General features: G+C 40.3%; 1 protein-coding gene across 1 annotated transcript in view; it reads right to left on the bottom strand.

Moving 5' to 3' along the window:
- The window catches only part of KCTD15 (potassium channel tetramerization domain containing 15), a 164,772-nt gene that overhangs the window by 89,849 nt on the left and 48,255 nt on the right, over positions 1 to 26,668 (bottom strand). Inside the window, exon 2 of the mRNA XM_078671503.1 lies at positions 19,671 to 19,846. Within this exon, the coding sequence (XP_078527629.1) occupies positions 19,671 to 19,846 (176 nt within the window). The remainder of the gene's footprint in view (positions 1 to 19,670; positions 19,847 to 26,668) is intronic.

Genomic DNA, 26,668 nt, shown 5'->3' with positions numbered 1-26,668 from the left:
TAAATGCAGTGACATAGAAAACAGACAGTGGATACACAGTGGCAGTGTAGTGAAAAAACAGCAGCCATCTTGTTATTATAATACATGCAATACATCTCGTTAATCGCAAACATTGATGCATATTAAAAAAATTCACGGATGCCAAATGACATTCTTACTATACAGAATTCAAAACCAGCGCACTTGTGAAATTATCACATTTGTATAAAAAATATTTGTTATGGCAATATATGCGGAGATTCCCTGTCATTATGTCCTGTTGTTACAATGAACCTTTAGTTCAACATATTTCATAATAATGTTATATCACAGCTTCTAATAAAAACATTAATATCATGTTTAACGGGTCTCATTGCATAAAGTGTATGCTGAATACCAACTATCGTGGCACTGAATCCGATGCTATAATTCACCAAAATCTTGTGTACAATATTATGATATATATATATTCACCAAAGTTCTGCAGCAAGCCGGCCACGCCCACCAAAATGGGCTGGTGCAGATCCAAAAAAGCACTCCGTAGAAACTTTCGACACAAAGATAGCCCGCACTCAACATTCTTTTTAAACACCTCCACTTTTTATTTGGCTAGAATAACGCGTTTCAACCACCAAGGGTTTTCATTACGACCTCGTACAGAATCAATGTGCCCAATCACCATTTAAAACAAAAACAAAACCAGAGAAATTACAATCCCATCACTGTCCAGCATGAAACAGGAGAATATACAAAAAGTTTTTTTACTTGATATGGAATCCAAATCATATTGTGTCGCATGGCAGTTTTCATAAATTGGCTATAATGTTTAAAGTTAATTCGCTTTAATACAAAAGGAAAAGTATTTCTCATTATTGGAGCAAATAGGAGCCATGTAAGTGCATACATGATGATGCAAGTAAAACGACAACGGCACTAGTGTGAATCCGTAAATCAATTATGCACGTATGCAAGATTCGATAATGTATGCATGTGAGCCCAATAATATAGACACAAATCGTACTCAAAAGAAATTATTCCTTGTTTATGCAAGTGCAATAGACAGTGGTACTCGCTGGTGATATAGCTCCATAATTGGATTTAAAACAAAGCAGGCCCAGTGGCACAACCATTGTTATAAGGGTAACACATAGCAACAGATCATAAATAATCATTATTCAAAACAACATAATGCATGTAAAAATACATCTCAACTAAATACAATTGGTGGAGTTTAAACAGAACGTTGAGTGGGGGCTTTATTTTTGTTGGAAACTGACATGGAGTGCTTCTTGGATATATATATTCACTGAAAAAACAAAGGTTAAAGTAATGCTATAGTTAGGTGAATAAGTCAGTGACAACATTATTTTGAACTAAAAAAACACACCCTGCCATGCACTGCTCATGATGCCACATATTACATCACTCATGACTTTCTATGACATCATTTATGACATCGCTGATGACATTATCCAATGAGTGAGTTTGTTTTATAGTTCACATAGTGGCGGGTAGCTACCATATTACTTTTCTACCTAATTGTGTACAGCCTGTGTCCAGCTAATGGTAGTAAGTGTTTAAAAAATGCATGTGCTCCTAATGCATCATAGGTGTGGAGAGGTACTGAAGAGTAACTCTGTGTGCAGATAACAGTTGAAGACTTGTGTCCAGAATGTGGCACACAATTCTTTTAGTTTTGTAGAAAGACATTCCTACAGAACAAGATCGTGCATAGTAGATACTTCGGGGCCCATTACGATGGCGGCGGGTTTTGCCCGCCCGCCATCCTGTTGGTGAAAGGGACCACCGCCATAAGGGCAGGGGTCCCATGGGCAGCATTAGGATGCGCCCGCCACAGTAGCGGTCGCATCCTGCATTCCTACCATTGTGGCAGGCAGTGCACTCAGCACCGCCCGCCACAATGGCAGGAAGGCATGCTGTGCACTTCCATGCACAGCATGGCAGGCACCACGCGGTGCCTGCCATGCTGTGAATGGAACTGCTGGGGGGTACCATAGGTACCCCCCATGTGCATCCCCCCCCCCCCCCGGAGTCCGTGAGGCCCCGCAACGGGCCCCTGCAGGGAGTCTCTGCATGCCTTTCCGTGGCAGCATTGCCGCCACGGAAAAGCATTGTTTAAAGCACATGCTAATATGGATGGTGGTGTCTGATAGACACGGCCACCATATAAACCATTTTCCGCCCCGGTCGCAAGGCGACTGGGGCGGAAAAGCAGCAGACGGTCTTTCCATCTGCCGCGGACGCCCCAGCCATACTAATATGGCGGGGGGTTATTCTGGAGCCGATGGCGGGCGGATTGCCCCCGCCAGGCCGGCGGTGTTCTTAGAAGATACTTTTTAATACTCTGTGATACATTTCTCATGAGAATTGTACTGTCTACAGTGTAGTACCGAGTAAACTCTCTCTGTATAGAAAACAATCTTTATAGTGCCTACTTTTCTACTTGTCTCACCTTCATTTATCAGTCTAGGTTAAGTGACTAAGAGGGGTTTGATACAGATAAAAGTTATCCGTTGTAGGGCATTCATTATGGAACAGACGTTGAGTATCTTGAGAAACGTGGCTTTCTCTGAACAGTTAAGTACAGATTGGACACTATGTGCAATGAGGCTTTCCCATATACCTGTGATGGATTGTTAATGTGAACTAGGCTACACATGTAGTTTATGGTACAGGCTCAATGTTGCACATAATCCATGCTTGCTATACCCAAGGGAGTTGTATCTGTGGTAGCATTAATGATGCTTCATATTATTCTGAGCTATTTTGTACTTATTTTCAGGCCTCTAATGCCATACTAGTTTATAGAGCAATATGTGCAAAAGAAGCTTGATATCATCAATGATGTAATAAATGATGTCATAGAACATGGTATGAGTGATATTCTATGTGAGGTCATAAGCAGTGCATGGCGGGGCACAAGTTATAGTTAGTTACCTGATGAATTTCTGTGTTCTTTTTCAATTCAAAACATTAATGTCACTGACATATTCACATAACTATATTGTTACATTAACCTTTATTTTTTCTGTGAATGTTTACTTTAAAAAAACACGTTTTTTATCACATCCAAATATAACATTACTTTAACGTTTCATTTCTCTGTGAATTTATTTTTTTCTTCTTTTTTTAAACAAAAACAAATCTTTTTATCACCCATAATTATAACGTTACTTTAAACTTTGGACAGGGGCGGCTCCTCCATTTGAGCGGAGGAGTGTTGTCCCACTTAATTGCCCCCAGAAACAAAAAATAAAATAGTAATGAAGTTAATTCATTACCATTTTATTTTCTGTCAAACCGTCCTGAACCGAGTGTCAGGATGGTGCGGGGTCTGCTGGGTGGGAGCTGTGGTGGACTGTTGGTACAATAGTTTATAGTGTGCCTTTGGCGGACCGTCTCGCAACAGCCGGCCTGACATGCACACTATAAACCTTTCAATCCAGCTGTCTTAGACCGCTGGCTTGAGAGCAAGCATAGGCCTGCAGTGTCATTGGGAGCGCTAAGAGAGGCCGCTCCCTCTAATCCTGGCACCTCCCTGATGCTGGTTAACAGTATGAGAGCAGTGCCAGTATTGGTTAAGCCCAGCAGGACGTCAGGAGAAGAAGACGACTGGAGTGAGGAGGACGTGTCTCCGGAAAGCATGGTAAGTACCTTTTTATTTATTTTATTTATTTTCTTTTTAATGTATTCACCCATTTGCCTGGCCCTCCAGTTGCCGTACTTGCTAGCCGCAAGGACTAGAAGGTAATGTCTCCAGTGACCTTGTGTAGGTGTAATTTTGGCAATGTGATCGCGCCTCGAGTGTCTTCATACAAAAACCAGTGACAACATAAATCCTTGTATACAGAAGAGCTGTTTACTGTTCGCCATTTGCACAAATTGCCTTGTTAAGTATTCTTTTGTCCTCATTTCATATTTATGTAAAGCGCTCTGATATCTGTAAGGATCTTGTTCGCGCTATATAAAACTTTGAAAATAAATAAATAAAATAGAGTGTCGTGTGGGGCTGCAGGGAGTCCAGCAGCGCCCCCCATACATTTTATTTTAGTAACCATATGGAGCCTATTGAACATGACCTCAGGAAAGGTTGTTTTTATGGCTACATTATGTGGATCTAAAAGAAAGACTGACAAATGTTTAATGTTATGTTGTATACAAATGCTTAATTCAAAGATTTATTGAGGCATATTGCAATGCTTGTTACTAATAATAAATATCTTTCAATACGTTTTGGGATTTATTGGTTTTAACATTAAATCCTAACAAGTGATTACTGTCTTATTAAGGTTGTGATTTTTTGAAAGAGCAAATAAACTTGTTTTCATATGAAAGTGTGCTGACCCTTTGACAAAGCCAAAAGGCTTGCCTTGAGTACTGATGTGTTCACCCCTTTGCAAATTCAAAAGACCTCTTTTTTATCTATTAATGTGGTGACCCCTTGACAATGCCAGAAGACCTAGCTTACTGAATGCTCTCATTGGTTGGCCGTGCACCGGTGGGGGGTGTCGCCCCAATAAAGAGCTTACTTTACGTTTAGAAAAACTACGAAATTCACTGAAAAAAAAGAAAGGTTAAAGTGACAATATAGTTAGGAGAAAATGTCAGTTAAAAATTACATTTTAAACTAAAAAAACAAAGCACTGAAATATACCCGTTATATATTACTGAGCTGCATAACCGCCATGTACCACTTATGACCTCATATATTACATCACTCTTGACATGTTCTGAGATTTTAGAATCTAGTATTGTTGGACCGGCCACCTGCAAGTACAAAATTTGAGTTGCCAAACGAAGAATGCTACATAGAGCCAGAAAAAGGGTACGGTTGACATAGCAAGGCAGACAGCTGACAGTCCTTAAGACAAGAATAAGCATATATTAGTAGGAAATAGCAACCTCAAAATAAGTTAAGGTGAAAAAGAACAGCACAGATCTGCCACGTTATTCTGTGCCAGAGGAAGCTTCCTCTCCAGACAAGGTTCACTTGAGGACAGGATTCTGCCCTAACCTGTACTGCACTGCTATGACAGAGATTTGTGGATAAAGAAGTAAACACGTTCAGAGAAAGAGGGGAAGTTAATACGAGAGTAAACAGGAGTGCAGGCTAATTAACATACTTTGTTTTTAATTAAAAAAAAAGCCAACAGGTAATTTAAAATGAAAATGTGCTGCTTCCTCTGCTCCTTCAGTCTGCTTTCTTAGCTGATTAACTGGCTTATGCTCTATCCACTAGTACAATCTTACGTAGTTATCCCCTTCGTACTATCTCATTTATAGAGCGCTCTGAGGTTACCACAAGGTGGCATGCAGATCTTTATAGAAAAATAAAATAAAATGAAAGCAAAATAAATGTCATTCTGGTTTCTGAACAAGTGCTCCAATAGGCATGTTTGAGTACCCGGCAGATTTCACTCTGGAAGTTTCTGAGACCAGCACTCACAAAGCTTTTATCTTTGAACCCTTCGGAGAGTGAACTTAGAGCCACATGTGTATAACCCTTTCAGTAGTTGCGGCCCGTGCAGGGAAGCACGGTGGGGCGGCCGAGTGACAAACCATAAATAAGGAAAATAAATAAATAAAACCACTTACCTTGAGCTCCCGCTTCGCCGATTCGGTTATGCGGCGAGTGCAAGGTTAGTGGTTTCATTCATTTATTTACTTTATTTCCCTATTCCATTGTTTGTCACTCCCCCCACCCCCCGCATTTGCATTACCTGCACGGGCCACGACTGATTCAACACAGGGTTGGTTATATTCTCTTAAGTAGCCAACATTCCTCTCAAAATGCGTTTTCTTGAGTCCTTCTCTTAGAAGTGTCATAACTATGAAGTTCTTTCAGCGGAATGCCAGACCTAAATATTAATGACCTCACCTCTTCCACTCACCTCACTGCCAATACATCAAGTCGTTTGAGGTTTAGGTGACAGTAACCATGGCACAATTACAATTTCTTTATAAATTTTGAGCTTGCCGCAGTTAAAAACAGCCAAGGTTCTAGACTAACACAAGCTAAAAATTCCTATAGGGGCTGGCGGTTTATCATATATAGCTGATTGACGAGCAGCACAAACCAATATAAAGCTGGGCACAGTCATTGCAAATGGGTTCCAGCTTTCACAAACAGCTGCAGCCAAGAGCATGTATATAATTCGCTACTGTGTGCCATATTTAACTTTTGATTTTTTTTGTATTTTCTTTTTGTTTAATTTACTACTTTCATAGACACTGTGCTCTTTTTATTATACATGTATGTTGTCTTTTACTGACATGCAAATAAGTCAAATCCTTCCCAATATCTACAATGGATTCTGTCCATAAATTCATCCTCCAGTGGTATAGAACAAATTACACAAATTCCCTCTGACATCCTTGCCCAGTGCTTGCCATTTTTATTAATATTGAGGTGCTGAGTGTTTATTCTCTCACTAGTGGGTAGATGTACATACTATGTACTCGGTAAAGGTAGTCACTATTTGTGCATCTGCTTTTACTGAATGCTTTGGTATTTTGCAAACCAACCTATGAACTAATAGGTTGGTTGCAGTTCGAACAACCTCTTTAACATTAATAAATATATGTTGCCATCACAGGGATGACCTGCTGGGGTCAGGAAACTACCATGTCTGTGACTGCTTTCAAGTAGAGCAGTCATTTATATTTAATGACAGCTCATTTTCCTTTAAATAAAGGTTTCACAAACGTTTTTACTACTGACTATTGCTTACTCCAAAAATGTTTTTCTACATTAACTATGGGAAGGTGGTCATTAGAACCTCTGTACGCATCCCTTCCAAATACTGATTCGGTCTGATTTCCTGAAACCTTTTAACGATTCGGAAAAGATTTTACGCATCCCTTCCAAATACTGATTCGGTCCGATTTCCTGAAACTTTTTAACGATTCGGAAAAGATTTTCTGGATCGCTAAATGAGCTTAGTATATTTAAAAAAATGTTTTAGCTTTCACAAACTCTCTGATTTGCCAAGTTAGAGGGTTTGTAAACGGTAAAACCCTTTGTACATGTAAGCCTTAGTTTAGAGTTTATTTTGTTTCTGTAAAGGTCTAACCTCCGAGTGCATGTGAAACATAGCAATGTCATATATTGTGGAAACGTGTCCTCTACCGGTCTGCTCTTCTCAAAGAATATGGATCATTGACACAACCTTGTGCATTGAACATGATTTTGCATTTTCTATCCATGTATGAATGAGGACCACCACTCCACCCTAAAGAACAAGATGTTGAGAAATAGAAACTACCAAATGCACCTAGAAGCCTCACCTCTTATGTTAGTCCCTTAACTATTCATCCAGATGTGGACCCTGCTGACTGCACGACAAATCACCTGAGCTCAGATCAGAAGGGGATACAGAAATGCAAGTGGTCACACTAGGTTTAGAGGGAAAGGCATATTCGTATTCTGCTTGAAAGATGGATTCACAGCTGTTTGAAGGTCATTGCATGTGTGCTTGAAATACTATTCCGCCTACTGATTCAACAATACCTCACATGCCCTAAACCCTCTTAGCTTGATCATATTGCACCCCTCTACCAGTGCTGGACTGGAAACCAAAATCAGCCATGTTCAAAATATTCACATCAACCCTAAACCGCTGTAGGCAGGCCATGGGGACTTTAAAGGCTTGTTCAAGGCAGCTCACCCAGCTCTGAGTCAAAGTGGAAGAATGGCGCGTCCAACCATGCACATCAATGATAACGCCAGCCGCTATGTGACAAATAAATAAATAATAAATATAGGTGCTGGTGAAACTGAAAGTGTGGGCCCTGTTATGGGGTGCAGAAGAGCAGACACATTCTAAAGGACAGTGCAGCCGGAAATAAAAGTGATTGTGTTGCATAATTTAATTATGTTATTACACCAGTGCTCTACATAGACATTAATGCAAATGAAGGTAATGGTGTCAATAACGCCTGTGTCAAATATAACGCCTGTGTCAAATATAACGCCTGTGTCAAATAGCGGCTTACTCTTATTGCCAATTAGGGCTTTCCAAATCACTAAATGATACAGAAATTAACACCGTTTGGGAGAAGGTGTTAAAACCAGCACTGTGGCAGTCTGACGCAGAAACAGCCGCAGATATGGCGGCTGGTGGCGCAGTACGGCCACAGGAACACCTCCAGGTCATCCCTGCATTAAAAGAACGACAATATCCTTACAGCATTGGTGAGGCAGGAGAACCCAATCCTAACCTGCACAATAAACATGCCTGGGGTAGACTCAAAAGACAGCCACTGAGATACCCGAGGGCATCAGAAATAGTTAGAGGCAGCTATCCAGGTTTTAAATTCTGCATTACTGCTTTTGAAGCTCCTTGCTCTGTGCCATAGGCTCATTCCGAAGAAAAGTGGCAAAGGAAAGAGATATGATTGGCCCTTTTGGCATATTACTGAAACGGATATTGGAAACCGTGAAAATAATAGTTAAGCAGTATGGAAGGTTCTCCACCAGGGAAGAAGTACACAACGGCATGGCTGTCAACTACCCCACATGGCATTGACTGCAAGCGCGCAATTTTTGAGTTAGTGCAAAATACAAAATAAAATTACAACGTTAAAAATGTGCCATGCCCAAGTATAGATTAACTAAACAGGCCACGTGCTTTTCACATGTCTATGAACAAAAGATGCCAGTGCTTGAATGCCTCACTCATATTTCGGTACTTTATAAATAATGTAGAATCACGTAATCTGGCACAGTGTTGGAATCAGATGAATAAAAAACGTGAGTGATTGGTGACCAACACACCTACGTAGACTACACAAACAGATATAAAGAAAGTAGCAATGAACACCATTTTTGCTCCCACCATTAGCTCAATTACCATGAGAGATATCTTTGATCTTCCATAGGATAGGATATGCTGTTACTACACTACTGTATGCACATAATTGCTTTCTGTGTTGCACAATGTGGCGATGCTGAGAGGCGTACTACTGATGATGATGCAAACCTAAAGCCAGCCCCACACCGACAAAATGGCGCATTAACATTCACACCATGAAGATAGAAGACATATTAAGGTTTATGTTATCAAAATTGCTTTATACCCATGAGTAAAACAAAGCACGTAGATAATATTTCTAGAAAAACACTACATTTAATAAAGCACCAAACCATTACACTGATCACACAAGTGCCATCATGAACTTCCGCTGAAATATATAGTGGTGTGCTTTAGGTTTTTTGAAATCACTGCCAGTGGTAAATATGTATAGCTGGAATAATACATATGTCAAAAAACATATCAGCAACCTACATTCAAATATATGCATGCTTCATGGCACCCACTAAATACTACACAAACACAGATGCATTTCTTGCATATTGCATTGGTAATTAGAAAAATGGCAACAACACATATTAACATAATAAAATTCAAGACACACCTTGCGGTGATTCATCATTGTAAATGAAAGAACAGCGTGCGTGCTAACCCAGACGTGAGCAAAAACATAATGCAGGATTACTTGGTGTATGTTAAACATAACCTCAAGGAGAACAAGAAAACCTGCAGAAGGGGTGTAGTGGAGACTTGCTTGTGTTTCCTCGCCTGTCACGCTTTATAGATGGAATAGCAAATTCCCTTCTAATTTCCTCTTCCTCAGGGATAAATAACATGAGCCAATGATGCCCTCTCCAAAGTCCTTACAGACCTTTGGGTGTTCCGCATGTATATATGTGGGTCGCCATTTATTTCAAATCATGTGTCAATAGCGTCCTGAATTTTGGCTTCACTGATCTACGTATAACCTTCAAGTCACAGGTTTAAATCCCGTCAGAGGAGACAAAGCCTTTCATCATTTGGGAATCAATAAAATGAGTGTCATTAAGCTGGGGCATTAGCAGTGTAGGTTATTTACAGTGCTTTGAGATGGACAACTGTGGGAACAAGATCTGTATAAAAGCCAATTATAATGTGGGTGTTTTGTGTGTATTGCTTCTCACACCTAAGACACACACTCTTAATCATAGAGGTGGGGTGGCAACTGTGAGGTGTTGGACGAGTGTACATGGCTGGTTTTATAGTCTCCTATGACTAACACAGACACCAATAATTTATATGTCTGTGAAGTCCTATCACTTGTTCAAGACTGCACTTGTGAGAAGGGCAAATGTCGGGTGGTAGTCGTGGTCTGCATGCTTGAAAATGGATGCCTGCGTACGTTCCCCAAGTACCACATCATGTGTGTTCTTCTCGGAGGGTTTTTATGGTACCTTCTTGTTTGAGCAAGGCTCAGATTATGAATAGCAATGGCTTCCTCCATCTGCTTGTAGATTATATAAATAATGAAAATAAGTGCTCTTCGGGGGCTATTAAGATTCTGATGTGTCCTCCTGCCTGTCCAAACTATTTGCTGGTTAACACATGTACTGCTTATTTATTTTATTTGCCATTGCAAATATCATAACAAATTGAAACATCATCACCTTCAAGGTCCATTTTAGAAAAATAGTCAATTATACCAAGTACATCTATTCCCCATTTACTTGAGGGTGTGTTTGGGATGCAACACGGCTATTATTAATACTACATTTATTTTTACTGAGTGCTTGTTCACCAAAGGATCTTGGACTAAGAATGAAAAGAAAGACAAGCCAACCTTAAAAGAGAGGTCAAAAACCATGGCCAAAAGAGGAAGACCACCAGAGCTTAAGCCCAACCAGGTTACGCCTAGCTAGAGATGAGAGAACAGGATTACATTCACTGCATACTTACTTAAAAACTCAAACGTTGGAGATACTCTGCAAATCCTACCGAAGGTCATTCTAAAGTTTGAGGCCCAGAGTACAGACACTCTTCAGCAGTAGAGTGCCCATTTAAAACGGGGCATGTAGAGTAGCAAAACAGACCTGGAACGCTGTAGCCGGGCCTGGTCTGGCACAGGATCACTAAATGATCTAAGGGCACTGGGCTGGTATTTGTGAAGTTTCTATAAGTGAAGTAGAGAGCTTTAAGGTGGATCCTTTTTTTACAGGAACCAACACATGTGAAAATCTAGCCTGTGAGAGGCAGTTAAATTTTCTGAGACCCTCAACTAGTCTCTCAGTCATATTTAACGCCTTTGCAGCTTTGAAATTGGCCATCCTGCTATGCCTAGACAAACTGCATTAAAATAATCTAGGTGGGTCACAGCACATTGACTCTCACCACGTGCCACAGCTTTTCGTCAAGGATGAAGACGCAAATCTTTCTCAAGATCTTAATCTGAGCTATCCCAGTGGCCCATGTTTTTCTGAGTCTGGGGTAAAAAAAACTTTTTCTGATCAAACAGCACTCCCAGAAGCTTGACCATCTTCACTGGACTCGGATAGGGCCACTTTATGGCAGCTATACACCAGTGGACCAGTTCTCAGAGTCGCCACCGATAATTACCACTACAAGCTTGTTGTCATTCAATTTTAAGAAATTGCAGAACCTCCATTGCCTGATGCCTGCTAGAAAGTCACAGAACTGTCGGATCGAACTGGACTAGATGGCGACAACTTTCACAGGAACAACTTACTAAATGCTGTTTCCTTGTATGCAACGTTTTGTCCTTGTTTGCGAGTTGTGATATGTCTGCTAAATGCTTACGGACGTGAGTAACTTAAAAAACAACACAAGTGTACATCTCTGTATTAAAACAGAAGTTGTGAAGACTGTACCTGCACCAGGGATTGTGTGCATAAACACGTTCTAAAAGTAGAGTGATGTGACATCTAAGAATCCGAGTCACTATTGTTTTTCTCTGAGTAGCCGTGCCTTACTTCTGACATATGAGATTTACACCTGAATTTCCATGACTTAGACTTACTTACTTACAGAAATGTGCTTTGAGTACAGGGCCCTAAGAGAGAAACTACAGTTATTTGTGTTGTAACTGGGGCCTCCAAAGTGGGAAGCAGCAATGGACATCACAAGTGATATAACCTGTTTCTGATCCACATTCCACATCGCCTTGACAAATAACACTGCCGGGGAGAAAGCTAATGTCCGCTGCGACAAAAGACAGACTGAAAAAAGCCACAGGAGTAACACTGCTGTAATGACTAAAGCAAAGTAGTAAGATTTTCTGTAGGAGTGAATAAATAGAAGTAAGAAAATTATAGTTTGGTTCAATTACTAATAAGTAATTACAAAACTGAGACTCAAAATGTGTAGAGCCATGAGCATACCTGCTGTCATGTGTAAAATACTGCTTCTTCTACTGTGTGCTTCCTTGACACCATGACAAAGCAGGGATTGCCCAGTTGCAAATACTTGATTTGTGTATATATGCTTTTCGTTTAGAAAGGGAAGATGTTTTTGAGAACCAATGCAATGCTCACAAAAAAGGTTAGGAGAATTATTGCTCCAGGTTTCATATTCAGGTAAAAAAAAAAGTGCTCTTAGATGGAGCTAGTGGCCTACTAGCATAATTGTACTCATGCAGGCTGCGGACAAGTTATGGGACATGTCATCGTTGAACTCATCCTTCTACCTGTAGCTGTACATGTACACGTTTCAGCAAAAACTCCAATACTTATATTTACTGAAAGGGTGACTCGCTGTATGATCTGAGTAGGAGGAAGAATCGCTCAAACCAGGTACTAATATAGCTTAACCACTACGTCTCGACAGAACGATGACTTGTCCATCACATCTGTCCAAGATGCATCACTGTACAATTTCAACTCCAAGTTATGCTCTAAACAAAGTGTTGAAATCTTTGATTATATAACCAGTAACCAGCCAGTAAGGTATCTGTTACTGAATCATAAATTAATGATTCGGCCATCAACTTAATTATAAATGTTTTGTAAATGTCTCACTGGTAGAGATGCCACTGCCAGTATAGAGGTTACATCAAACGGCAACCCTATTCCCTAAACCTGGAGTAGATAAATAGTTTACAGCTACAATGGTTCGGGAAAATTGTTAAAAATAAACTATTAAAAATTCATATACATGAAAACACAAACAAATAAGAGGACAAATGAACAGAAAATCTTACAGGGGTACCCGACACAGAAAACAATTATTAATACAAAAACATATTTTATTACTTAAAAAATGCAGATCTAGAAAAAAAAACCAATTAAAGAATACATAAAAGGTGCTCACATAGTTACACAATGAACATCACTAAAAACATGGTTTACAGGGTAAACAAGAAAACAATGGCAGAGGGAGGCAGAACTTAAAACAAAATGAGTTCAACAAATAACAGGACCAAAGAAATGCAATAAATGCTTCCTCATACATATATGCCATAGTCAGGCGTCACCGGTGTTTCGACCTATCGTATTTACAAGGTCATCATCAGGACAGTCGATGTAGTTTGTGTAATCCGAGTCAAACATTCTCAGAAAAAATGCAAAAGGACCTCATAGGAACAACATCAGAAGTCCAGCCATAACAATAAATCGGTACATATCTGAATTACAGTGCCAATGTTGAGTCCAGTACAAATTTCAAACCAACCCACTCACAATTCAGAGGACATTACACCTGAACACAGCAGGACTAATCAAGCCAGCATACATATTGCTCCCCGTCAGTATAGAGACCCACAGTGATCTAGCAGCTATTTTTGTGACACAAATGAACAGTCAGATCATTCTACGTGATCCGAATTAATGGATGGATTTTTCCCAGAATTCTATGCCTTTCTATTAACCCTTCACACTATTTCACAACAATCTTCCACTATCCTGCATAAGGAGTCTTGTACTAACCATCCATGGAAATCAGTGATAGAATCCGGCATTACATATGCCTTGGATACACCGTGGCCCCATGTACTAGCAGAAATGGTGAAGACTGTTACAAATGTTTTGCAAAACATTGTACTATCACTCGACCCAAAAATATGAAGCCGGTTTGTTATTTCTCTGTTAGCAGATGCTAATAGGAAGAACCATCAAGCAGGGTAAAAATGGTGGAACACCTACATAAAAGAAGTACAGATTTTCCTCCAGTGGACATCTGATATCGAATTACAAATGCAGAATCATTCTCCTCTTCCCACTATTTAAATGATTTGATTTCTTTATTTAAATAGGATACATAAACCCAAAGGCTGTGCTGGAACTTCTCATAACCATTAATTGACTGGTTCTTCTCATGCTGAAGATCCCACACTTAACTAATGATTTACCTTTATTTCAACTCTTGTTCTGAAGAAAGCTCCCAGAATCCATATTATATAGCAGAAATGTCTAACTCTGCAGTACTCAGGCTATCTGTTAATTTTAAATCCAACCAAGTGAAAGCTTATCAAACGGATATCAGCAGAGTAGAATTCTAACTACACTTCTGAACAACCACAGAGCAGAGTGCGCTTTGTACAAATTATATTGATGCATTTATGAATGGATCATTGTGTTTTATGTCGCTAGCCAGTGCTCAATGTTATCTCATAAAACTATATTTAACACATTGGTGGAATTCATGTAGGCCTACATTAAAAAACTACATGAAAATAGCACGGTGCTGTTTGGGATGTCCTATAACAGACAGTTTACAAAACATGGGTTTTGTGTCAATAACAGGCACTACTTATTGTCATTTAAGCTTAGTGCCCACCCCCAATCTTGATAAAAATGTAAATCTCCACTGACATTAAATTTAGACATAATTATATAACAAGAGCGCTTCAATCAACTATCTATCTGGCTTTCTGTTTTACATTTTTTTATTTAGAAAACTACCTTAATAGAGAAAGCTATCAGCTTCTTCTACTCTGTTCCAAGTTGCCATATCCTAAATCCGTTGAATTTATCCATTGCTATGTTTCAGGTGATGCCCTAAACTTCCAGGTGATTGCCTCTGGATGTCCTTGTTTAGTTGGCCAAAACAAGAATAAAATCTATTTCGGCTTTATATGTCTACCCTCCCTGCATGTTTAAGCAATTATTCTCTCCAGACTCTGACAGTGAAGAGTAAACTGAATAGGATTAACCTTTCTTTGGTCAAAGGAAGAGTGCTTGCCAACCTGAAAAGTAATTGATATTTCCATTATTGAAGAAACCCTCATTGAATTCTAATAAGACAAAAATTTAGACTTATCACTAATATCTCTGTTCAAATACACTCTGAAACTGTCAGTGATTCTTCGCCTACAGTTATCATCTAAAGTTAATTATTTCTAGGCCTACTACAGCAACTGGGGGGCTGATTTAGATTTTGGTGGACGGGAGGAATTTGTCGGGGTGATGGAGGTCATTGCCGCCCCCATCTGGAGGAGCCTTCACTTGCCATAATTAGAGAGGACATTGTCCTCGGCATCACGGGAGACTTCCAGCAGAGGCGCCTCAAGTAGGGGTGCTGCAGTACTCCCAAAATAACCATGCTCGAGTTCAGAAGGTGAATGAGCAATAAACATGCCTTACTTTTTTGTGTTTATCTTGTCACATTAGCTGTGCATTCAATAACAGTTGTTGGCTATATCTTCTGACAAATTGCTGCTTATTCTTTGAACATGGAGATTGGTGTTTACTTTTCTTTCTCTGACTGCAAATTGAGAGGATTTGGTAAAGTGAACTATGTGACAATCTTGCTGCCATACTGGGAGTATGAAAGGAAAGGCTGTGGGGATGTCTGTTTTTGTCAAACACAACAAAACTGAAATACTTGTAAAAAAAAACGTACAAACATTTCAAACGATAAAACCAGTTAGGAAAGCATAAATGAAGTGTGATGGAAACAAAGATTTTAATACATTAAATCTTTGATTATATAACCAATACTCAGTGAGGGGCAAATGATAAATATTCGCTGAAACTCCATGAATCATCTTTTGTTTGTGACTAGAAAGTTTTAGCATTTGAACTTCATGTATGTGCAATTTTAGTGTCCACTTCAATAGAAAATGTGCTCTCTGTAAATAACAGTGCACTACCACACAATGTAATAGTTTGCGACTGTGTGTGCCAAAATGCACCACTGGCAACGGTCGGACTGGGAACTGAAACCAGCCCTGCCAATCAGCTCAACCAGTCCCCAAGGGGCGGGGGCGAGTGGGTAGCACCACTCCCATTGCTGCTTTTGTTACAGGCAGCCGATATTGCAGCAATGCTGCAAAAACGGCCACCTGTAACAAAACCAGCCCCTAGGGGTCCAAAACCCCCACCCTTCTGGCCCACTGGGAAAACACCTGGTGTCCGCTATGGCCAGTTTGGCACTGCCACTGGCTACATACCACACCCTTAATACTCTCCTGCTGGACTGGTATGACTCATTTGCTACACGTTTTCTTTGTGTGACATTTGGATTTTTCACAATCCCTAGAATTTCAGTAACATTGATAGCAGCACCCCCACTCTAAATATTTTTCCAGCATAACTGACCTCCACCTGTGAAATTAAGAGTTATCAAGAGGTTCCTGACAATGGTGTAAAAGATTGAAAGACAGCCGGTTAAAATTGTGCACAGTCTTTAATTTTTCAAAAAACAAACTCGGAAAGTGTGGGGAGTTATCATATTTTTTTATTCTATCCCCTCACAGGCAGGTTTTACCTGACAGTGACAAAAAGCAAACAAAAAAAAGTCTGATTGCCCACTCTAAATTGGGAGGGCAGTCGGATGGCTAACTTTCGATGGAGGAGAACACAGGAGATGGAGCTGTCGTTAACATACTTTCAGTCCGCTGGCCAAGAAATTGGTCAGGCGGACTGTGAGTTTAGGAGTCAGGGTACTCGGAGTGTGACGGAGTACCCGCTCTGCCAATCTTTAAATCAGCCACTGTAATTGTGTCCCTATGAGATACACTAGGGAAAAACATTGCTCTGGAGCGTCAAAGCACTGGTTCTGCTGAGATAGTCTGAGGCATTTGACACAATCATCTACTCAGTCTCAAGAGACTGTCTTACGAGGGACTGCCTGACAGTTCTTTTTGGTGCTGCTCACATCTGACAGCCATTCCTCTGCCACTGTTCTACCACTTTCAGATCCCCATTTGTCATGTGCAGCTCTTCAGCTCTTTTCCAAAAAATATCTGAGGCATCTGATTCTACTAATTGAATTATTTGACTTTCCAGAATAAAATTACATGAAAGCCTCCCTGTAAGAAGGTGGTCAGTGACCTACACGCAGAAGTAAAGAATTGAAGAATTGAGTGGGCAGAACTGAATACATTGAAACTTAATTCAACTAAAAGTGAGGTTCGGGCATTTGTGCATGAGCTCAATTTATGACCAATGCCTTTCAGCTGAGTGATCCAGGTCATTGTTATGTCCAGAAAGAAAAACATCAGCGTACGTTCCTTAACTATAAGTTTTCCTTTTAATCCAAGGTCTCTACAGTTATTTATCACAGTTTATCACCTTCAAACTCTGAGAAAACTCTCACTTGGCCTATTTTGTGTGTGGGCAGTGGGGTAATTGCACTTTAGTTGTTGCAGAGATTATGCAAGTTATGCTTATGTATGGCTCCTTAACTGCCAAATTGAGCAGTTGGAGACCTCAAAATCTAATTACTTTACTTCTATCATTATGCCTTTACAATTACTATACCTTTGTGGAGAAGCATGGCTCAATGGTTAGAGCGGCAGACCCTGATGCAAAGGTCTGGCCCGGGACCAGGGTTCAATTCCCGCCTCGGCGGCTCTTGGACTCAATTTCCCCGGACCTGATCATTCTCGCCCCGGTGCCTAGTCTAATCATGGGTCCCACTCTGTGACTCTGGGCAATAGCTTGATTAATCTCCACAATGGCCCCAGCAGCACTTGGATGCATGGCTTCACCTTGGGGGTACCCAGGAGTGGATATTTCACAGGAAAGCCAGGATGGGTTCCACGGTGGTATGAATACAGCGCTACGAGACCTCTGGGTAGAAGTGCGCTATATAAATACAAACACATTTACATTTACATTTCTAGATTGTTGTTCCATTCCTGGATGTCCAAGGCAAAACAGATTAAAAATGTTGTCTATGATGTAATTAGCCTTTCATAGACAGTGACCCTATCCCTCTAAAGAAACTTCTCTAAGGTACCACGAGGAAGGCTCCCTGTTTATCTTCAGCCCTCTGATCAAGGCCATAGGAACCTATACATTTAATTCCAGGGGCGGATCCTTCTCTGGTTCCTTATTCGTGGAATGTCCCCCTGTTTGACTTCAGAAATAGCCATGGCAAACCCCTCTTTTGGAAACACGTTTGACAAACTCATCTTTAAGAAAAACCCTAAATCCTGTTTTTACCAAAGTAACCCTACTAATCTAAAACAGTTACTATCTGTCTCTCATTCTAACATCAGGCACCTCTAAGTTGTAAATGACAACATGCTATGACATACTATAACATAAACTTTGGAGCTCTTGCAATAGGATAACTTGGCCCCGTTTACAAGGTGCAGCAGCCAATTTTAGGCATAGCCAGAAAATTTAGCAAAACAATAGGCTTTGGTCCATCGGAAACCAAGATTAGGAGTAGTGGTGTGACAGGCCAGCGATGTAAGTGCCTTTGCTGTTTACAAATAGACATACACATCACTACATATACGTTAGATGGATTGTCAATGCCAACATGGAGCTCGTTGGTAATCACCAAAAATAAACAGAAGTTCTTACAAAAATAGAAAATTAGGTTCTGCACAGTGTACACAAGGTTCAGGAGTGGCACATCAGTGCCACAATCTACAGCTATTAATGTAAACGAAGGTGAAGCCTATATATATATATATATATCAGGTACATACAGAAGCATGATACACATCTGATTACCACCTTATTAAATCTCTAGATATCTATGTGGATTGAGTATGGAATGATTGCGGCATAGTTTGAGACTTTTCTCTCACTGTGTCTAAATTGTACCTCCCTCCATGTCAGTTTAAAGGTGATGGAAATATTTTATTTTTAAAAAGCACTTTCTTGCAAAAAAAATAAAATAAAAAGCGCAACTTTACTCTATCAATCCACTGGGATTAAACCTTCTTCAAGTCTCGCAAAATGGTGTCTTCTTTCGGGCAACACACATTTTGGCTCAGTGGATGCACTTTGTTAACATATCTGTCCTCTGGTGCCACATCCGACGGTTCACGTGTTGTAAAACTGATTTTGGTAAACATCGAGTGTACTTTCCAGCTCTGCTCACTGACTATACCATTTAAAATTCACGGGTGGGATTGCTTTTAAAATATTTACAGAATTAAGCAACCTTCGTCAGCTCCGCAATTAGCATGAGCACTAAATAATTATGTGCAATATTTATGCGCTGCCTTATGCTAATAATGGAGGTGCAAATAAATACTGTATGTCGTATGTGTGCTCAGTATCTTAAGTCCCCTCTCACATGCAGCAGAGAGATTTCACGGAATAGGAAACAGTGAGAACAATACGAAAAGATGTTGCTTTTACTATTTTAAGGGCTTTGACCAGCACTGCTTGGGGAATGGTGGATGCTGGAAATGTTGGACTATGTCGATTACAATGACATGCAAATAGTTTTCAAGTCAACAGGTGCTTAAAATATAAAGTGCAGAGGGTAAAGGTTAATAAATAAAATAATTAAAAGGAAAAACAGAGGATATGTGGATTATAAACCAGTTATGCTATTGCAATCTTTGCCTAGACAGACATGAAAGGACTGCATAGCCCGAGCATGGATAAACAGTAAACTCCATACATTCTAACACAGTTCATGCACAGTATTCACGCAGAGGACAAAGTACGGTACCTGGAATCGGGATACTTTGTTAGGGTCGCCAGGCTGCTGGTGTACATATGCCCTCCCACATCAATGTGCACTGGAGCGTTGCATTTGGTGAGCTGCGCCGGGAGAGGGATTCCTTGAGATGCGAGAGGTGACACTGGGGACCGTGTTAAGGAGAGACGGGACATGCTTCTACCCTCCTGGAAAAGGAAGACACAATGAACAGATCCTCTTAGCTCGAAGCGGGCACTCTCTTAACTCCAAGCAGGGTCTTAGATCTAATCAGATCATTTTTGCATCTGCCTGATCACATATTCCGCTAACAAATTATTGCTACCACTGTAATTAAGTGTATTTGCATCATTTTCTTCAAAGCACCAGAGGGTAGGAATAGGATGCTTATTAGCAATAAGAAATCAAGAAAAAAATGTCAAGGTGTCAGCCTCAAGGGGCATAAAACAAACTGCAAAATTCTAATTAAAGGTCGCGGGCTTATGTGTTAGATGTGAAATATCCCCTGACAAACGAATAACCAATTTGTGAATTGGGATTCAGGGGTTTTTGCAAGTTTGTCTCAATAACGAGACACCTCTAAATTAGTGACTTCCTCAGTACCCAAGGCATTTGGTTTGTACACGTCGTACATTTCACATCAAGCTAAGAGCATTTCATGTCTCATGTGTGACTGCAAACATGATTGTTTCGAAACGGTTAAATCTTCTGAGCACAGCAAGCCGTAGAAGCACAAGAAGCCGTATGTAGATGTCAATATAAAAAAAAATCTAATCTCTGAAGTCGAATGGACGTCACTATCAACAACAGTAGAGGACATCACCTGAGAAAATAGTTTATTTTTATTTTTAAAATGATTAAGGTCTCAGTAGATGTGTACACTCAGGTGTATAATCACTTATTCTAAAATAGTGCGTGGTTGCTACAAGGACACAGAAATATAAACATCATCCAGTGGTTTTTACATACCAATGCATGCATTTTAAGTAGCTCTCTTTTCAATTAGAACCAAACTAATTATATAGTACAAAAAGGTAACATTTCAAACAGTAATCTTATTTGTGTGGCATCTCCTGTTATGAAAAAAACACAGGAATTTCATTCTTAAACAATCTATTCAACTTGAAATACATCAGCTTTCACTGTTTTCTTTTCAATGATTGGACAGCCATAATCAGCTGGTGCTCTCATGTGTCAGGTTTTAGACGTCAGGAACCTTACCTCATCCACTGATCGTTCAAGAATGGTATTTAGACGAGTTTCATCTGACTGAGTGTTTACAAAAGTGCCCCTTTTCTCTTAAAGTGTCAGGCACTTGGATGTTAAAAGATGCAACCTTCTTAGCAACTCCTCCCGCACACATTTTTTTTTTGCCTATCACTGATATCATGTCAAAGAGACAAATGAATTTTTCGGAATTGTCTTCCAATTTCACTTGCAATGTATGAGCCTAACAAAAATGAATATGTCCTCATGTAATGCAATTGGTGCTATGTAAAGCGCTCCGATACCCAATTCGGGTCAAGTTCGTGCTATATAAAACTGTAAGAAAAAAAATGTATATTGTGACACACCAACATAGACACTTCACATTCATGCATCACTTCCTGCACTAGAGTAAGTGTTGTGATACCTTTTGCCATAGGTTTTAACCATTCAATCTTCATTACATTCAAGAACTCACAACGTGGGCCGCTTTGTTTTTGTGGGTAAATACTAAGGCTCAGTTGAGGGATCAATCAATCAATCAATCAATCAATCAATCAATCAATCAGGGGCTTATATAGCACGCTACTCACCCGTGAGGGTCTCAAGGCGCTGGGCTGGGATAACGAGGCAAGAAGGGGTGAGTTGCAATACGGGAGGGGACTGATAGCGGGATGACTGGATTTGCAATTATAGCTTTTTGACAGCATTTAGGGTTCTCGTTGAGCTTCAAAGTGGTCGTAGAGCGCCATTTGCAGGCCTAGGCCTAGGCTCGCAAATTGGAACACCACATGAAAAGTAGGTATGCCCACAACAATGCTCCCCTCTGCCAGAGATTACCTTTCCCTTCATTGCCCTATTGCCCCACCCCACTCACTCACCCCGCTCAGATCTCCACGCAAACATTTATCACCTGCGATGGAACAGGGTATTCCGAGTGATTTTATGACCAGAACAATCAGACCCACAACAGTCATTCTCCATTCCAGGGAGATGGTACTGGGGCAGACCTACCAATGGTAATGATACATTTGCATGCAAATGTATCATTATCCCAGTACTGTCAAACTCGTCATCAGGGCCACAGTCTACTACAATCCTGAAAGTATGACTTGCAGTAAACAACTTTCCTGTTCGGATTATGGACCAGAAATGTGTCTTTTTCATGCCATACTAAACCAAGCTAAATAAACTTGTTTGCGTGGACCTCTGAGCGGGGTGAGGGAGTGGAGTGGGGTGGGGCAATAGGGCAATGAAGGGAAAGGCAATCACTGGCAGAGGGGAGCATTGTTGTTGTTTGAGAAGATGAGCTGAAAAGGGCCTCATTGAATGGGACGATCCTTGGCTATGTTTTGACTTCACATGAATATAAAAGAAATGCATGGGATGATCAACTCATGCTGATGGAATCCTGACTCAAGGAACTAACCTTATTTGAACTGGTGAGGAGGCAAAGTGAGGCTCTGTTTGCATTATCTATGTGGTAATGAGCTAGTTCTCTGTTTTGTAGTAATACAACTTCTCATGCTATATAGATTATCGGTTTTTGTGTCATGCATGGTTGAGTCGGAGGTAGCAGTAATCCCTTTGGGTGTTTATGACTATTATAAACCTATAGTGCCAATTTGGCATTCTTCTGACATTACAAAACACACTTGAACTTTGGTGTTGTATTTGTCGCAGAGCTATTTAAAGGAAGAATAGGCTTTGGATTTAGAGTTACAAGCCATATAATATTTATGTCACCTGATATGCATTAATGATTATCGGAATATAATGTTCATTGTCTTGGTTGATCTTTTACTATATGCTTCATTCACATGGCATAATGCATATTTTCATAACTCCAGCCTCAAGAACGTGTTGCGGGTGCTAAATTGTGCAAGAATTTACCAGTGCTTTCAAAATGTCCTAGTTGAGGAGAGGGTATAGTGATTTGAAAATAGTGTTTAGTCTCCATGTGGGACAATCCCCAATTTGACACCTACATTTTGTCAATTTCTTACTTCACTGATAAAAACAAATCACATATACTATGTTTCTCACTACAGAGGTGGCTCAAGGTGCCATGTTTCCGAGCACAATTTGAGCAATGATTTGGGGGGCAAATTTATATTTTCGAGAAATATCAAACATGTATCTTCATAGGAGATGCACAAAATAGAAGGATACCTCAGACGAAATAATATTTTGCAAGCAGTAATACCTATTCTAGAAAATCTTGAAAATGATCAGGTTTATTGAAGACAAATAGTATACAAATCTACACCTTTCTGTTGAGAAGACTGAGGCAAAAATAATGTTGCCTTTTGGGCCTTCCAATGTCAGCACTGAAGTAAATTCGTGCTTCTGAGTGTCAGAGCTTCTTTGTCAGATATTTATATATTTTAAGTGAGTTTTGTATTTTTCTGACTTTATCGACCCCAGCTGTTGTTTATAATTATCAAAGCTTCCAAATATGAGGCCGGTTCTGTAGCAACTAAAAACCAATCCATTTAATAGCACATCATTTGTTAGATTGTTTAATCAATTAAGGAGACTATTTTTAGTTCAGAGATATGGTTTCTCCGACTTGTTGTTTGTGTAGAGGGTTAATCAATTCTCAAACTTTTAAAACGCTCATCAGGTGCGGGATGCTTCGTGTACCTTCCCTTGCATTGGAAAGGCATGGACTCTATTTAATAATAGAGTTGTATAAAATGGTAATACTCAAAGTAGGAGGACTTTTCCAAGGTGAATTCGCAGAACTAAAGTCAGATGCCCACAGAAGCATCTGACAGACAAGACAGCCCAATGGCTAATTTCTCTCAAAGCTCAAGAATTCTGAGAGCTATCAAGGTGGCAAGCAATCGAGGTGGTTTGGGACATAGGGATACCATAGATTAACCACGATAGGTGTATCTATGCCTCTCAGATTATGTCTTGCTCCTCTGGCTGTTTCTGTCTCAACTCCATATTCAAAGTTTCACTCCCTCTTTCATGGGAGTCACAGTGTTCTCTGTTCCATGGCAGTGGCGTAGCGAAACTTGAGGGGGCCCACTTGCAAAGTGCACTAAGGGAACCTACTCTGACCACACTCAGGAGCTCTGCTGACAGGGTACTAGGCTGAAGGGGCCCCCTGGAGCTCAGGCCCCCGCACCGCAGGGGCTGCGGGGGCCTTTGTTACGCCCGTTCCATGGGTAATATTGGTTGCCCAGAGCCGAAGCCTGGTTTTATGTGTACTTTCAACCCACAACATATTTTTCAGACAATCGTGCTAGTACTCAACTTGTCCAGAAAAATACAGTCATTCGCTAGCCACCCCCCCTTACATCTCAATGCTACTTCAGACTTATTCTTACTCTGCACATTCGTCTGGTCTTGCTTTCCCTTTTTGTTAAACCTTTTGTACTTCAAGCTTCCTGTTTTTTCTTTAGTTTGTGACCCTTACATGGCTTCTACAAGGGTTTTTCTCATTCTCACAAGCCCCACGAGCACCATCAAGAGAATATTTCTTTGCCCTCCCACAGGAAGCTTCTCACTGAAGTTCTCACGAGCACTAGGGGAAAGTTTAGGCACACTTTCTCTAATGCACCTTCTACCTCATGTTATTTTAACCATCCCAGCTCCATTTGTTCGTCTACCTCTTAATATGCATGTATTTATTTTTTTGCACTGGCCATATATTTGTCTTCCTGTCTTCTACTCTCCCTCTCTATCACCATAATAAAACTTACGCTATAGCTTCACGATCATCCCTTTTTAAACTAAGTTTAATATCAGTAATACTGCTTGGTAGAGCTTTTTACTTCTTCATTATTGTATTTTTTTACTTGACTGTGGGCTTGGTAGAGCTTTTTACTACTTCATTTTTTTTAACTTGACTGTGTGTGCCCTATTTCCAGAACTGTAGTAGTTTAACTGCTTAGCAAATATTACTAATACTCCTGGTAGAATGCAACATAAATTATTATTTAAATAAGGACGTTATCTGTAATACTTTGTATTATTGACAATTCTGGCACAATTGTCACTGGTTGCCCATGCACTGACAGCTGTCTGTGCCTCTTGCCTTGTTGCTTCGGGACGTTGCCGAAGGCATCGGTGCATCTTTCTTCTGTTGGGTGGTAGAACGCTTGAACCGAACGGTGATCTGCTCAATTCAGCATCAATCCAGGCCAGCCTTCTTATAAGAATGATTCAGTTGTTCATGTCTCTCTCAATACTCACCTCTACCCTAATGATATCTCTGCATCCAGTGTTAGTCACAATAAGATCTGCCGTACCACGCATTGGGGTTCGACCTGGAGTATGCATGCTCCTTTCTGAGAGATTTTACTGCTCCTAACTGTCATCATATGAGGGACATTATTCTACATCATCGATGTCAACATGATAATGTTCCCCCTCTGCTGCGAAGTGTAGTCTACTTACACTTGCCGGTCACCTTGAGTAATTAATCGACAATGCTCTAGAATGCACTAACTGTGCAAATGTGGGCTGATGATGTGGATAAGTGGGATACATAGGGGTCCTGTGTGATTTATTCTTTTCTTGGAACGTATCCCAGATTTGGATCTTGACCGAATGGCTACATTAATTTAGCAGGCTATCGGACTACTGTGATCCCAATAACCCTTAATATGTGAAAAAATAAAGAATTTTTAGCAAATACCTACAATTGCCATGGTAACAGTGGTTTTAATGGAGTTGAGCAATACCAGAATGGTAGAGGCTATTCTAACTGTCATAATTTAATCTGTCACATAACTTTGAAAATAATTTTTGGAGTAACAAAAACGTTCTTGAAAAGATCCAACATTATGAACTGAAACCAGTGAGTGAGAGTATGTATGCCAGACATGCTGCAAAACTAACTGCTTCCTCGAGCAGGGCTAATGGACCAATGGAATGGCACATTCTAGAAAAATAATTACATGACAAGTGCTGTCCTGAAGAATCGCAATGTCCCAGGGTCAAACGTAAAGGGAATCAAGTTTTCTAACTAAGTCCCTCAAATTTAGGGCACTGACCTTAGTGAAATTCTCGTACCAGCTATTCCACTCTACCATGATGCCGCTCCAAAGGCAAAACCCAGGAGCCAATGTCATGTAGCCTGCTCAGTCTCACTGAAGGTGAGGGTAACATCTTTACAAAACTGCTCTTCAGCTATGTGAATGACCGGCTGCTATTAAACTCCATTATATGTCCGCTTAAGGGTAATTTCAGGCTGGGCCTTTGTACTATCTATTGGGTTACTGCAAAGCCTAAAGTTAACAAGGGAGTAAAGCAAGGTTGCCGGAAAGAACCATTTCTACTCCATACAAATAGTATAAGACCCCATCCTTGGAGCAGCCCTGTGACATCTGAGAGGTAAGAGCTGAACAGATATAACACCTGCAAATTGCAGTACTTGGGGTAATCGGAATAAAAGAAAAGAGTAGCATTTTCTTCCTGCCAGGAAAGGAATTAGGGTAAATCCGGAGAGTAGTCTAATTGCAAAACTTCTCTTCAGACCAATGTCAAGATATTCTTGTTTTCCTAAAAGACATGGCCTCAGAGAAACACGCCATATTATTAAAGTCTTTTCATCAAAAGGAGAGAGCATTCTACTGTGAAGATCTAAACTGTGGGTTTGTAAAAGAATGGAAAAATATGAGCCGCTTTCCGCACAAGTTCTTCCAGTTCGATCCAGCTGCAGCAAGCCTATCTCTTTTTCCAATTACAGAAATAGACTGTAGAGAACTGTACCTAGAGTAAACTGTAAGAATGGAGGCCATCAGCTAGCCACAATCTGGTTGACAATATGTGGGTCGATTCCTTGA

The sequence above is a fragment of the Lissotriton helveticus genome, chromosome 12, assembly GCF_964261635.1.
Source record: "Lissotriton helveticus chromosome 12, aLisHel1.1, whole genome shotgun sequence".
Lineage (NCBI taxonomy): Eukaryota > Metazoa > Chordata > Amphibia > Caudata > Salamandridae > Lissotriton > Lissotriton helveticus.
The sequence above is the reverse complement of the archived record's forward strand: the minus strand, read 5'-3'. Positions and strand labels throughout refer to the sequence as shown.